Raw genomic sequence first — 15,395 nt, forward strand, 5'->3', positions numbered from 1 at the left:
TTGTAAATATTTTTCATCAGTTCTGGGCTTTAAATAAAAACGGTGACTTTATAATTCTTGTTCAAATGTTCTTCTATAAACACTGAGGCACTAAAGTTTGATCAAAGTGTCATCTGGATGTTGTTTTCATCTCTGCTCTGCTGGACTTTGCAATAAAGATGAAAATCAAACAAAATAAATTAAGTTGTTTGTTGTTTTTCCTTTCGGTTTATGTGTCTACAATTTAAGTTAATGATTTAATATTGAAAATATTGCAAACATGAAGTTACAGAATATTTCAGATTTGAAGTTGTAATCATGATCTGGTTCATAAAAAACTCATTCATGATTCCTAAATCATTTTCACTTCAGGACTTTGTAAAAACATGTATTTCAAACGCGAAAAAACCAACAAGTGGAAAAAGTCACTGAGCATTTACAGGTTGAATGTCGCTGAATATTTTTACATTTCGGGGCTAATTTTCAGCTTTCTGTGTGTAGGTTTGGGTTCTTGTGCATCTGCAAAGTAAGTCAGAACAAGAAGTTATGAGAGTTTGAAGTTGAGACAGTGACACTTGAAAATCAGCACTGACTGAAAATGATGTTTGCAAAATGAGTTTAAATTACTTGAGTCTCTGTATGAACTAAAATAAAGACTGTTGATCCATCAGACGCTACGAGGAGCGAGTAGAAACTTCTTCCACATCTCGTCACAGCGTCGCACCGAGATCTGTGATCAGAGGAAGGATTTAGCTCGAGAAGAAGCAAATTAACGGAGAAACCTCGACAGCGACAAGAAGACAGACGACACGAGACAAGCTTTGTCTTTTCTCTTTGAAATGCTTTCAGCGACAGTAAGCACGATTCTAAGATGTTTCTGGAGTTTAATTTAACTTAATTTACTTATATTTGTTGTATTAAACTGACAGCAATTTAAAAATGAAAGCGCCTCACCAAACTCCCTTTAAAAACTGTCTATTTTAAGCTGCTGTGGACGTTCAATGATTGTCCAATAACATCTGTTTTCTTATGTAGTTTGAATTGAAGCTCTTAGTTTTAAATGTGTATTAAAATATTTGTAGATGTTTGTGGATCCAATTAAAAGAAGAACTTGTCTGGAAAGAAACTTTAACCAAACCTCATTGGAGGAACTACCAGTTTTAAAATGATTTAAACACCGAATTAATAATCAGTTCTGTGAAACCAGTTTTATGTGTTTATACAATTGTTTAATTTAAATGTAAAAAAAAAAAAAAAAATGAATAAAAGGAGCAGAAGAAGAGATTTAAACAACTTGCTATTAATACATCTAAAGTATTTTCTGAAAAATAAATAAAAACACTTATAGAAACTAAAATAAAAGTTAGTTTTTTGTTTTTGCTGAATACTGGAGGATTAATTTATCATTATGCTGCACAATATTGCCAATGAAAACTACAGATGGAGTTAGTTTTTGCGACTCACAAAAACAACATGAATAGCACAAAGTTTTTTGAAATCATTAACAGGTGGATGTTTAGTGAATATTTTTAAATTTCAATATTCAAAAGTCCTGATTCCAAATGTGGGAATGTGTTGGTTTTACATAAAAGATTGATTTTCATTTACTTTTGGACATACATTTCATTTAAATACATATTGTAGTTTTTCCACTTTGCTTTGGAGATCTTGAATCTTGTGCTGCAGTGAATAAAATAAAATGAAAAGAATCAGTGCAGAAATGTTCGAGAAGATTTGGGAAAATCGGAGGCGTAGAATTAGAATTTAAAAAGTCAGGAACACTTCAGGACAAAACAAATGGATAAATTATACAAATTCTCTCTGATGTTTGAGTGTAAATGCAAAGAAAGCTCAACATTTCAGCTTCTGTGGTTTAAAACTGTAACTTCATATTCATGTTCATATTGTTTGTTTTTTTTAACATTTGGCTCCATATACTTGTATATTTTTAATTGTAACATAAGGACCATTATGAGATGCAACACTACAATGAAAGACGCAAAATGACTAAAACATGATCCAAAATAGACACAAAGAGTTGCAATATAATGACAAGATGTAAGAAAAAACATGAAAAGAGAAAAACAAATACCATGAAGAGATGCAAAATTACTAAAAAGTGACGCACAGTGACCACAAGGGGGCGTGAAACAAACACCAAGCTGAAAAATGACAGGCAATGACCAAAAAGAGACTGAAACTGATGCAAATAGGCCACGAAAAGACACAAAAACAACCATAAAAGCAAAATGACAACAAAGAGACCTGAAAATATTCACACGACTAGAAAAGTTGAGGTAGAAAAAACACAGAGGGAGGCAAACTCAAGACAGGACAACACGAGAAAGATGTGGAAGCTGCGTAAAATGTAGATATAAATGAAGGGGATGCAAAGCTACCACAAAGGATGCAAAATGAATAAGACGGGATGCAAATGAACACAAAGAGACTCAAAATGAACACAAAACGTAAGAACAATGAGAGGAAAGTCTGAGAGCAAAAAACGGGTTGTTCTTTGAAAACGAGACAGATTTTGGGCGTGGATGCTGCTTACAGTTTCAGCCTTTTTTTTTTCTTTTTCTTTTAATGAGTAACATGTAAATTATTGCTCTTGTTGTGTGATTTTAATAGACTTTTTTTGTAAACTCACTGTGAAAATCTGTGAAATAACAGTAAATTTTACTTCTTTTTTTTTGCGGTATATGTTTTTGATCTTAAATCTAAAAGCAGTGGACACACAACAATGAAGTGATCGGATTTGGTTTTATTATGTGAAGACATAAATGAATAACATTTACATTCACAAGACGATACACTGTTGACAAGGCACATAGAGCAGAAACAGCTGAGTTTGACTCAGTCTACCACAGACCGATTTCAAACCCTTGGCCGAAGAGGGAAAGCCCTATTTTACGGCCAATGGAGAAGCCGGTTCCCATCACTTGTGCCTCCACACCGTCTTCACCGATACCAAAACCCACGTCTGCTGTCACACCGGTTTTAAGTGTCACCGGACCAGCAGAGACTGAGGCACTGTACAGCTCTGCTTTGTATTGGAGGCTGACACGCTCATTAGAGAGCTCGACATCTGCAGAGGCGTTGGGCCCGTTGGCCTCAGCATCTACAACGCTGCATTCAGTGTGAACGTGGCCACATCCTGCAGCAATCGACCCTCTCGTGTCACTGAACTTCGCCCTGCCGTAGACAACTTTAGCATCGATATCACCGGGCCGGTCAATGTTGTCCCTCAACTCCTTGATCCCATCTGTGTTGAAAGTAACTTTACCTTTTCCTATCTTCTTGGTGACTGAAAATAAGAAGACACATCGTCTCAGAGATGGAGAACATGCTGGTGGTGATTTCAAGAGTATCATAGCAGCTGTCTACAACACCATACAAGGCCTCTGCAGTCAGAGTGTGAGCTGCATCTCTTGTTTAACCCCCGAGGGCAAAAAGAGTCACCATTTATCAGACAGAAACTACAAAAACAGAGATAATTGATAGGTTGTGAACTACTGGTGTCTGATGTGTGGTTCCATCAGAAAACTTCAGACTCATGAAAAATTATTTTATTCTACATGTCTCTTTGACACATTTGTCAAAAATTAATTCTCAGTGCGACACCATAAATATATCAGAATCTTTGTTGATTTATTGATGTAATTCTGCAATTTAACGTGATTAAAATCCTTTTAGCAAAGCAATTGTAACAAAGTCACCATAAAGTATTTGTAAGTACTTGTGAAACAAAAATTAATTGTGGACTTTATTCATTTATGTACATTTTATTTACATTGTTATTCTGTGTCTTTCTCACACACATGTATTGATGGACAAACCATCTGTATGTTTGGGTTCACTTTCAACCTAAGAGTCCAAACCCAGTAACAGAGCTTCCAGTGAGCGCCTCTATGTAGTTGATTTAGTCTCCGTTCCAACGCCCATGACAAACACTGCTGTTTAAATGCAGTCAGTGAGATTCTGCCAAGGACTCCACACATCTGAAGTAAAAGCTCAGATATGTTCAAAGGAACTGATCAGGGTTTGTGAAACATGCTGGCTTTTCAAAATAAAATGTACCTATAATATCTATACTTTTATGTATATTTATAGCAGAACATATCAATTATATATATCATATTGGCACTCCCAATTTCTTAAAAACATTTCTAGTTTACTGATTTTTTTTTTCTTTTACAACAACATGTACATTAATACGTCTTAAGGGATTTCACTAAAACTAAACAAGGATTAAATTGTTCAAAACATTCCATCTAAGTTATAGTTTACACTATAAAATGTTGTAATGAAGTTTACGTGTAAAAAACTGAGAAACAAGATCCTCTTGAGGACAATATTTGCTGCTTTTGTTTACAGTTAACATGTCAATAATACTTTTTCTGGTGTGATGTTAGCAGTTATTTACTGTAATTCAATTATATATACAGTTAATATATATGTGTGTGTGTGTGTGTGTGTGTGTGTGTGTGTGTGTACAAATGTGCAAATATCAAAATGTAATTAGTGAAGATCATCATCACTGAGTCTGGAATGAGTGGAACTGATGCATGAAAATATTTACTTACCTTTAACATCTGGGTTGGAAAGAAGGAAAAGAGAAAAAGAGAAACATGATTGGCTTCTTTAAATAAATGATTTTTATCAAATGAACAGACAAGATGGCAGAAGACCAACTCCAGGAACCTACAGCGTGGAGCCAATGATATACTTCCCCTATTTCCACGTTGTCCGATTGTCGTGCTAATTTCTAATATTCATGCTCCTGTGAGCACAAGGCTGAGACAAAACTTCAGTTAATGCTTTCCAGGACTAAAAATAAAGGTGCTCAATGGAACCAAAAATAGTTAGTTAGTTAGTTAGTTAGTTAGTTAGTTAGTTAGTTAGTTAGTTCCACCAAGAACCAGTTGTTTCCGTCAGAAATGATTTCTTTAGGCAAAATATTTTTGAAATTTTTCATATAACTTGTAATTCCTGTTCAATCAATTATGAAAGTTCAACAAAAATAGTTTTATTTTTTTCCTTTTTATGACCAAGTATTCCATAATATAAGTATTCAATATGTTTTGTTTTGTATTATTGCAACATACAGCTACATTATCTCTAGTTGGCGTCTGTATCATCAGCTGTTTTGTTAATGTGAGCCTAAAGTCGGACTTTTCATGGCTGCTTCGGGTTTTTTAAAATAATATTTTAACTCACACATAACCAGAGATTATTTAATGGACTTGTACAATATTACAGATTGTGAATCAATGACGTGATGAAAAATAACAGATAAAAGTTCAAACTTTTATCTTAAAACGTTTCTGAGATATTGTTGCTCAAACAGCCTCAAATTGAAAGTTGGTCGGTAGTTAACATTTTAAATGATCCTGTATATATTTGATATATCAAATGCTTCCACAGACATCATTTTAAATATCCATGTTTTATGCCATGATTTAAACATATATGTTTTGTTTTTTTAGGTAAATCAGAAATTGTTCAGTAACTTTCTTATTGAAGACAGAATGATCTACTTCATCAGTTTCACTGTTTTGTTAAATACAGACAAAAACTTGTGAAGTTACAACAAAGCACTAATTTACACATTAAAAGCTAAACAAAAGTTGACATCTGTAAGCAGGACATGTTACTGTGAGGTGCTGTTCACTTACAAGCCATCTTCAGGTAGTTCTCTCTGAAAAAGCAGCAGATCAGAGGTGATTAAAACGTGATTTTTCTGCTTTGATTGGAAACTGTGGTAACATTCAGCTAAATAAAGTCAGATTTTCTGTTTTGAAACATCAGTTCCTGACACACCATCATTTGATCTGAATGATGGAATTACATGAAACTATGAAACATGACAAAATATTCTTCAATTTGAAAACAATGCAAAAAAAAAAACTCTTCAAACTTACCTGACGAATCACTTGAAGGATGCTGTTGAGGTTGAAGGCGACTTTGGTGAAGTGCTGAACCCGCTCTATAAATACTGTAAAAGGAAGAGACCGCCCAGTGTGTGTGTAACTGAGAGTGAGGTTCAGCAGTGTGTGTTGTTTGTGAGGGAGTCCTCATAAAGATAGACAAGTACAAATATGTGGATGATTAAGAAAGAAACTGAAAGAATATTTGAAAGTCATCAACAGGAAACTTGAGGTCAGTGAGAGAAGTTGGAAAACTTTCCCAAACACACAGTTTAGCATCTGCTTCAGCGCATGTTGGATTCTACAGCAGTCACGGCCCACAAGGAAATGTGTTGTTAATTTAAATGTACCACTCTATCACATATCAGATCAAATATCTCTAATACTTCCAGTTTAAATGGTGATGTTTGCTGTATTTATGCTCCAGATGTTCCGTTCACAGATTCGACCAGACCAGCCTGTGTGTCAAGATAAAGACACTACATAAAGAACATCACTCGTTAATGACGCCTATTTCCATGTCAATATCACCTACAGACAGCAAAACAGAACATGCTGGTCAAAATAAAAAGCATATTTTTCATGTTTGGTCCGAGGATTCGAAACTATGTAGTCCAGCGGTAAAAATACGAGTTCAGCATTGAATCAGCTTGATACGGATCCCTTTTAATTCATGTGAATCTTTGATTGTGGCAAATGAACACAAAGAGACTCAAAATGAACACAAAACCACAATGAGAGGAAAGTCTGAGAGCAAAAAAACAGATCCGGAAAGAAATGGAAATGTTGAAAAGTAGGTCTAAAATGAATTTAAATAAAAACAAAATGAGACAAAAGAATCGCTGTGAGAAACAAGACGACTAAAAAGAGACACAAACAGGCAACAAAAACACACAACTGTTGAAAAAGAGAAGGAAAATCCACATATTTCATCCAGCGTCCACAATCACTCGTTGTTGTTTTTTTACTGTTAATCTTGATGGAAGATAAAGAAAAAGCATCTTTTAAGTGAAAATCTTTGATGTTTTATTGACAAAATGAAACGTCTGAACAAGAAAAATTCAACTTTTCTGCCAATTTTTTATCTCCTTTCAGCAAAAAGCAGCAACTCTTCTCCTTATGACTGTTGAAATAAACAAACTCCAGAAGACACAGTTAGGCACACAATCTGAGTCTGAACTTTGTTTAGATGTTTCTGTTTCTTTTATGGTTTAAAATTAGGTCTTAACCTCAGACATGCATTATTTTTCTATCTTAAAAGGTTCTTGAATAAACAAACAATAAATTACAAATAAATCAGTAGTTGGTTCTGAAACACCAGGACCAAAAAAAAACTGACAAATAAAGAATGAACACTAATAATCATGAGCAGCAGCAGAAAGTCAATTAATCAGAGTGAAATCATATTTCAGCATTAAAATGATAAAGATGTTCTAATCGATCCAGATCTATGAGGGGCCGTATCGGCCATAATTCATTCTAACACTCTCACATACATACATTCTGAATATATGTACGCATGTATGTGAGAGTAAGAATGTATGTATGTATGAGAAAAAGTTTAGTGGAAACGGGTTTTGGAGGAAATGGAAGGCAGGCAATTTATCGCACTGTGATTGGCTGAGAAGCAGGAACGGGGTCACATTTGGGTCCCGCTCGAAATGGATGGAAGAAATGAAACAGGAGCACTGCAAGAGGCCACTGGTGTCTTAAGAAATATTTTATCATCTCCTGAAGGCATTACTTCGTTGTCTTCGTCTCTTGAACAACAGAGGACGGGCTCGTCTGTCCCTAACAGACAGTCTTTAAAATACGAGACTCAGAAACACTTTGGCAACTGGACGTCCCGACCAAGGATAATAAACCAGTTAAAAGGACGTCTCTGTTCTCACACCTGCTTCTTTGTCTGGTTTCATATACATTCAGCAAAAATCGTAGACATCCATATAAAGACTCTAACATATCAACCAATTCTCACTTTCTTGAGTCTTGAACAAAACTTGGGATTGTCAGGAATCCAGATAAGATGTGAATATGATCACGAAGGTCTTCATGGAGCCTCTGATGAACAAAATCTGTGGGTTCTCTTTGTATTTGTTCAATACATCCCAAGACATTCGCAAAAAAACATCTGATATAATTTTCATTGCTTCTTACTTCCAAAGTGAAAAACAGTAGAAAAGAAAGCACAACGACTTTAAATAGCATCATTGTATTATGTTGTTCTGTCTATTATTACCACGTCTGGACATGCTGAGCAAGTCTTGTTAAAGAATTTCCTGGTTTGAGAGTAACTTCCTGTACAGGGAAGAACTTCCTGTGAGGGGGAGAATGCATGTGTGTAAGTGTGAGAATGAATACGGCCCCTCATACAGATCTGTAAGTGTGTTTTCTCACCTGTAGTGGGCGACAATGAGAAAAATCAACGCATGCAAACAATAAAATGTTTCAGAAAGTTTTGTATTTTAGTAGAAAGAAATGAAAACAAAGCAACAAGTAAATCAGTCGTCACAGAAACCTGGTTTAAACAGAAACCCCTCTCAGCTCTTGAGGATAAAAATCAGGCAATCAATATGTAATCTGTTCCTGAGTTCCTCTAATGCTGAGTTTTATTAATCAGACCGTCATTCTTGTGTTTAGATCAGAGAAGAACATTAAATGTAAAGTTTTTCAGAAGCAGGTATTTGGCTGTTTAGTGGAGAGAGACAGGAAAGGAAGGAGCAGAGACCTGCAGCGGGATTCAAACTCACAACTGCTGTGTCATAACCCCTGCTCATGGGTCGCCATCTTATCTTGTTGAGCTATTGGGGCGCCCCAAAAGTAGGGTATTATATCTATGAAGCTGATGGAATAAAAACAGAATTTACAGTGAAGTTGCAGAATGAACAAAGTTTTATTTGCAGAGGAAATAACAAAGGACCAAATATTGATCCTTGTGGGACACCTCTGCATCTTTGGAAGCCACGTTCACTCCATTTTTAAATGTACTTTAGACTTGGATTTAGACTAGTTTCAAACTTGGATTTAACTTGTTTTTGGCTTAATTTTAGACTGGTTTTCAGACTGAGTTTAGACTGTTTTTTGACTGATTTTGGACTGGGTTTAAACTTGGTTGTAGACTTGGTTTACACCAGATTTTAGACTTTGGTTTAGACAGGTTTTGTTCTTACTGGCTTTGTACTTGGGTTTAGATTGTTTTTGTACTGGTTTTAGACTTGGTTTTGGAGCAATTTTGGACTGGTTGGACTGGGTTTTGGATTTGGTTTTGCACAGGTTTTAAGGCTAGGATTAGACTTGTTTTACACTTAACTGGTTTTGCATTCATTTTAGACTGGGTTTAGACTTGGTTTTATATTGGTTCTGGACTAAGTTTTGGAATTGGTTTTGGAGTGGGTTTAGACTTGATTTTGAACTTGGTTTAGGACTTGGGTTTCAACTAGTTTTTAGACAGTCTTTCACTGGTTTTGTACATGGGTTTAGATTATTACTGGACTGGTTTTAGACTAGCTTTGGAACACATTTCGTGCTTATTTTGTACTTGGGTTTGAACTTGGTGTTATACTAATTTTAGACTAGTTATAACCTGGTTTCAGACTGGTTTTAGACTTGGTTTAAACTGATTTTGTACTGGTTTCAGACCTGGTCAGCTCATTATGAGTAAAACCTGACATGAATCCCAGAAGTCCATCTTTCTGAATCACATCATCTTCCACCATCATCGCCCACCTTACTGAACAGGTGAATCTCTTCTGCTCAAACTTATTTACGTCTTTTTGGTCAATCTTCTATTACTTTTCCTGTAAAACCGGCTCAGAACCAATGCGGTTTTCATCTCCACCTGCTGCTGTTTGTTCGTCAGAGCTCGTCCTGAGGACAAACTGTGTTTTCCTGTTCTGTCAGCAGCATCAGTCACTCTGTCCTCTAGTTCAGGCTGACACTGAAGGTTAAACTCCTCCTCCTGCTCAGTGTCGGTCCGTTTGATTGGTCGTGCTGCCTTCAGGTTTTAAAGCAGAGCGTCTGAACAGCCTGAAGGCTCCTCTGCAGATCAGAGCGAACCAGTAGAGCTGCAGGGGCCACAGCAGAGCGGCCCCCAGGTTGCACTGCCAGGGGGCCACCAGGGGAACCGCCAGCAACGGCAGCGACGCATACCTGCCAACAGGGGGCGCGGTGGTCAAACACACAACACCTTCTTTTTTAAATTATTGCTCCCCTCAAGCTAGTGCCGACTATTTCAAACTCTGAATTATTATTTAATGCAACGTATTTTACTTTATTACATCAATTATTTGACAAACAAACAGCAAACATGCAAGAAGTTGTTGTCTTTGTTATATTATTATAGAATAAATCTGGGGGGTGGGGTTACCTGCTGTAGGCGTAGTACAGGTAGGGAAAGAGTAAAACCCGACAGCCGAAGAAGGTGAGCATCATGACGACTCCGTTCACTTTGTGCAGCAGAGTGTGTTGCTTCTTATACTGAGATTGACAATAAATGACACAAAGATATAAATAAACAAACTTCTAACTAAAACGTCAAATAATATCAGGGTTCCAATTCTAATAATTGAGACGAAGTGTGTCCCATTTGTTTTTTGGCTTTTTTGCCTTTATTAGATAGGACAATCGAGAGAGAGATAGGAAAGTGGGGGAGAAGAACGGGGGAAGGACTTGCAGCAAAGGGCCATGAGCGGGATTCAAACCCATGACCACTGCATCGGCGACGATAGCCCCTGTACATGGGCCGCTAGTGTCCCATTAAAGGTGTAATCTAATAAGAATAATGATTCATTTTATTTGTATAACGCTTTTCAAGAAGTCAGATGCTTCACAGGATAAAAGCAAAAAAGCAATAAAAGCATTAAACAACAAGCAACAAATACAAAGGTAGACAATATAGAAATACAGCAAGCAGGAGAAATTTTAAAAAATGTTGGAGGTTTGGTTACCTGGATCAGGACTTTTCCCAGAGACACTGACGGTGTGCTGAGCTCCGCCAGAAACAAGACGCCCTGGAAGTAATCGCCTTTACCCTGCCTCCACAGCTGGAACACAAACAGGGTTCATGTGCTGGATCTGAATCAGATCGTGTAGAGTTCATGCGACTACAATACAGCCTGAAAGAAGCTGCAGATCAGCGTCAAAATAATAGTTTTAAATGCAGGAAAACAGTGTAAACGGGTAAACATGCAGGTTTTAACTTCGTTTCAACCTGAATCACAAACTGAGAGTCTGACTGATGCTCAATTTAAAAGGCAGGAGAACTTTCTGAAAGTCTTGAGGACATTCACATCAGTAACATCTGGAAAACAGGATTTATGAAGAGGAACTGTAAATAAAAATGTGATTCAATAACAAATGTCTTGGGCTGGGTCTTTAGACTGGGTTTAGACTGGATTTTGGACTAGTGTTGGATTAACTCTGTACTTGGTTTTAGACTTTCACTTGTGTAGACTGGTTTAAACTGGGATTTGTGCTGGGTTTAGACTTGATCTTTTCCTTGGTTTCGGCCTGGGGTTGGACGTGGTTTAACTGTGATGTGTACTTTGTTGAGACACTGTGTTAGAGCTGATTTTGGACTGGGTTTAGACTGATTTAGACTTGGTCTTTTACAGGCTTCAGACCTGATTGTAGACCGGATTTGTTTTAGACTTGTTTTTAGGGTGGGGTTTTTTTTTTGGCTGGTTTTTGAACTGGCCATTTACAGGGTTTAGATTTGGTTTTAGATTTTGTTTTCTGATAGGTTGAATCTTGTTTTAAACTATTTTTTTTAGCTTCGTATTTCACTGGGTTCAGACAAAGTTTTGGACTGGTTTAATTGGAATTTGTACTTGGTTTAGGCTTGGTTTTAGATCAGACTTCAGACTGGGTTTTGACTTAGATTTCAACTTGTTTTGGGCTTGCATTCGACTAATTTTAAACTTGGTTTTAGACTACGTTTTTCTGTGATTTTCAGATCAGTTTTAGACTTGATTTTTACTTGGTTTAGACTTAGCTTTGGGCTGGTTTTGAACTTGGTCTTTTGACAAGGTTAAGCCCAGATTTTAGACTAGTTTTGGACTTGATTTCATTATGATTTATATTTGGTGTTAATGCTGATTTGATACTGAATTTAGACTTGGTTTTGCTCTTGGTCCTTTGACTGGATTTAAGCAGACTTTTGACAGGTTTTGGACTTGTTTTGGTCTCACTTTAAGCTTGTTTAAGCCCTACCACCCCCTTGAAACCTCAGGTTATCTTAGTTCTTTAGAACAAGAATGATTTCAGCAGCCTGTGTAGACATTTCAGAAAACCTCAGATCCTCTGTTAAATATACTGTGTGTAAAGCAGGCGTTGTGTTTTGTCTTGTTGGTGGCGCTGCAGTAAAGCTCAGCATGGAAGCATCACTGTCAGTGTTGCCATAGTTACCAGTGATGCAGGGAAGCAGAAGGCCACCATGAAGATGTGATGCAGCACCATGAGATACTCTTGGCGCAGGTAACCCCACACCGCCGCTCGCATCGAGCCGCCACCGGGCTCCGCCTCCTCGTGACCTTTGACCTGCAGCTTGTGGTGGTAACACAGGAACATGGCGTAGATGTCATAGGCGAAGTACGGCGTCGCAAACAGGATGTAGGCGTCGGTCAGCCAGTGTCTAAGAATGAAACAGGACCAAAGAGAGTCATAAAGATCACCTCTGATATGATCAACAGGAACGAGTCTAACTGAAACTTTAAACCTCTGGTTTGCTCTAAAAACAAAACCATTTTGCAAACTTGACTGTAAACTTGACTTTATGGAACAGTGGTGATTAAACAAACAACCTTTAAGTTGAAATCAGGAAACAAATAGCTCTCCTCTGAGTTCAGGTCCTGTGTTTTGTCGACCCGTCCATCGACCAGACCTTCTCCTTTTTTCCCATAAGAACTACTGCAGCCACCAGAGGGCGCCGTCACTACTAAAAGTAGCTACAGGTGTTAATGAGGCAGAAAACTTCAGTCCAAAACCAAGTTTGAAACTTGTCTAAACCCAGTTTGAACAAGTAACTCCACGTCAAAATCCAGTCTAAATCTAGTCTAAAACCCAGGTTGAAACTAGTCTAAAACAAAGTCCAAAATCCAGTTTAAACTAAGCCCAAAGCTAAGTTTGAAAGCAGTCTAAAACCTAGTCTGAAAAGAGTATAATACCAGTCTGCAAACAAGTCCAAAACTGGTCTAAATTTAGGCCAAAACCAAGTTTAATACCAGTCTAATACAAAGTTTGGAACCAGCCTACAACGAAGTCCACATCCAGTTTAAATCCAGTCTAAAATCAGGGTTGAAACCAGTCTCAACCCTGTCCAAAGCCAAGCCTGAAACCAGTCTAAACCCAGTCTCATGAAATCAGTCCAAAATAAAGTCCAAATCCAGTATGAACTCAGTCTCAAACTAAGTCTGAAAGCAGTTGAACAGAGAAGAACATATATGAGCGAGGAGGTTTTTAAGGGTTAAAATACGTAAAGGTGAAGAATGTTGAAAAAAAGAAACCATATCGTTGAATTAGCTCTGATGTACTTTTCCTACTTGGACTTGATGTGTTTGTTCTCACTGCAGCAGGACTTTTACTGGACTATTTATGAACAGTTTTATTAAACTGAAGTTAAGAGTCTCAAAACGTTTCCTCCTGCTGCTAATGGATTTTCTTAAACAGAAACCTGCTGCAGGACTCTTGGTGTTTAGTGTTTGCGCTGCAGGTAAACAAACACCTGAATCTCCCAGAGTTCTTTGCTGCTCGCCGCCTCAGTCTGTGGTGTAATTTGATAAACAAATGCAGCTGAGAGTCGAACCTCCACTTTGACTGTGAAATGAAGAAGCTCCGGACGTCCGCTGCTGATTTCTGCCTACAAGGTTTCCCATAATGCTCGGCGGGAGGATTAGTGATCCTGCAGACTGAAATAGATTTACTGCTGCTAACAGGAGAATTAACTCAGAGTGTTAATTAGATTATAGACTCACACTGAGACACAAACTCCACAGTGCAAACATGGAAATAAAAGCCGAAAAATTACCTTCTACTTGCATCTTTAATATCTTTTCTATAGAAGCAGGTCTGAGGCAGCGGTGACAAAAAATAGGATTAAAAATCAGGTTTAATTCCTGAATAGAAACCCTGATTTCTGGGATGAAACAGCTGAAAATCTGAGCTGGAAAACAACTAAACTCATTCTAAATATTTGTTATTTTAAGTATTTAATTTGCCAGCTAATTACCTGCAAACTTTTTGTTTGTTTGTTTGGTTTTTTCTTAGAAAAAAAGGCTTCAGATCAGTAAAAATATCACTAAAATATTTATACTAATGTCAGTTTAATAACTATTTTTAGGCTCAACAACTACAAGGAGACGGAAAATGACCAAAAAAGAGACACAAAATAACAAAAAACAACCTTGAATTGGGATTAAATTCATAATAAGTGAAAAATCTTCCTAAAATCTTCCACACTGATGTCAGTTTATTAAGTATTTGTCACTTAACTGGTTCGTTTTTATACCAATCAGGTGATTAATAACTGCAGAAACCTTTCTTTATTTTTCATTATCGGCACCAAACTGCAGAACATTCTTGGAAATCTGCTCTTATTTACAGCAAGACAGGAACTAAGTTGTTGAAAATAAGCAACTTTTTATTTTTCAACAGAAGCTGCAGAAAAATAAAATAAAAGTTAACAGTAATAATAATTCAAATATAGTATTTTTAATAAATGTTTTACCCCAAAATATCAAAAATGAAGATCTTAACCCCTGAGAAACATTTACAGGATACAGCTGCTGATATTACATATATTTCACATTTTAATTTACCAAAATCCATCTTTTCAACCCTCTGGTTCCTGCTGAAGATGTAACTCTTTGAGAACATCTCACGTATGTATGTAAGCTCCTAAAATTGCTGCTTTTTAAAAAATTGAAATCACCCAAAACTAGTTGTCAAAAAGACAACATGAGATCAGAATAAAGTGACACATGTTGTCACAGAATGAACTTTTCTGTGCTGAGTCAGCAGACAGTTGGTTTCATTGGTGCAGCCTCACCTGTCCTCCATGACGTCCCTGCAGCTCGAGGTGATGATGACTCCGGCCGATGAAGCCATGATGGCCTGAACAGACGAAACCAAACTGACAGAACCAAAAAAAAAACAACCAGATCAGTGAAAAAGTCTGAAATGCGTTCATAAAAAACTGAAAAGGGCCACTATATCTGTTGGTTTCAGTCAGCAGAGCTTCAGACTGAAAAGTTTAACGATTTTAAAAGTGCTCGTGATGAAGCATCTGTTCGAATCTTCAGCTGAACCAAATGTTTAGTTTGAAAACACAAAGATTCAGTCGCTGTGAATCACTGTGACAGTTTGAAGCTGGTTGAAGTTAATGTTCAGATTTGTTGTCGCAAAATTGATCAAATGACCACAAAGAGACACAAAACAACCACAAACACAAAATAACTACGAATAGGCACAAAACAGCCACAAGGAGACACA

The 15,395-nt window shown here is 37.0% G+C and overlaps 1 protein-coding gene across 1 annotated transcript; it reads right to left on the reverse strand.

Annotated features, from left to right (window-relative positions):
• Positions 1-9,871: 9,871 nt before the first annotated feature.
• LOC103374918 (protein FAM57B-like) lies at positions 9,872-15,029 on the reverse strand. Its single transcript, XM_008305073.1, has 5 exons — positions 14,953-15,029; positions 12,315-12,540; positions 10,856-10,951; positions 10,276-10,385; positions 9,872-10,058 (listed from the first exon to the last, which is right to left on the reverse strand). The coding sequence occupies exons 1-5, from the start codon at positions 15,009-15,011 to the stop codon at positions 9,872-9,874; spliced, it is 678 nt and encodes a 225-aa protein (XP_008303295.1). The 5' UTR covers positions 15,012-15,029.
• Between the last annotated feature and the right edge of the window lie 366 nt (positions 15,030-15,395).

This window comes from Stegastes partitus, unplaced genomic scaffold, assembly GCF_000690725.1.
Source record: "Stegastes partitus isolate 25-593 unplaced genomic scaffold, Stegastes_partitus-1.0.2 Scaffold2398, whole genome shotgun sequence".
Classification (NCBI taxonomy): domain Eukaryota; kingdom Metazoa; phylum Chordata; class Actinopteri; family Pomacentridae; genus Stegastes; species Stegastes partitus.

What these genes read in the sequence shown, in the direction of transcription:
- LOC103374918 (XM_008305073.1), bottom strand. Translation starts at nt 15,011, where the DNA reads ATGGCTTCATCGGCCGGAGTCATCATCACCTCGAGCTGCAGGGACGTC. An exon ending in AGGGACGTCATGGAGGACAG is followed by an intron (nt 12,541 to 14,952) that starts GTGAGGCTGCAC and finishes TTTCATTCTTAG; the next exon opens with ACACTGGCTGACCGACGCCT. An exon ending in TGGGAAAAGTCCTGATCCAG is followed by an intron (nt 10,386 to 10,855) that starts GTAACCAAACCT and finishes TGTCAATCTCAG; the next exon opens with TATAAGAAGCAACACACTCT.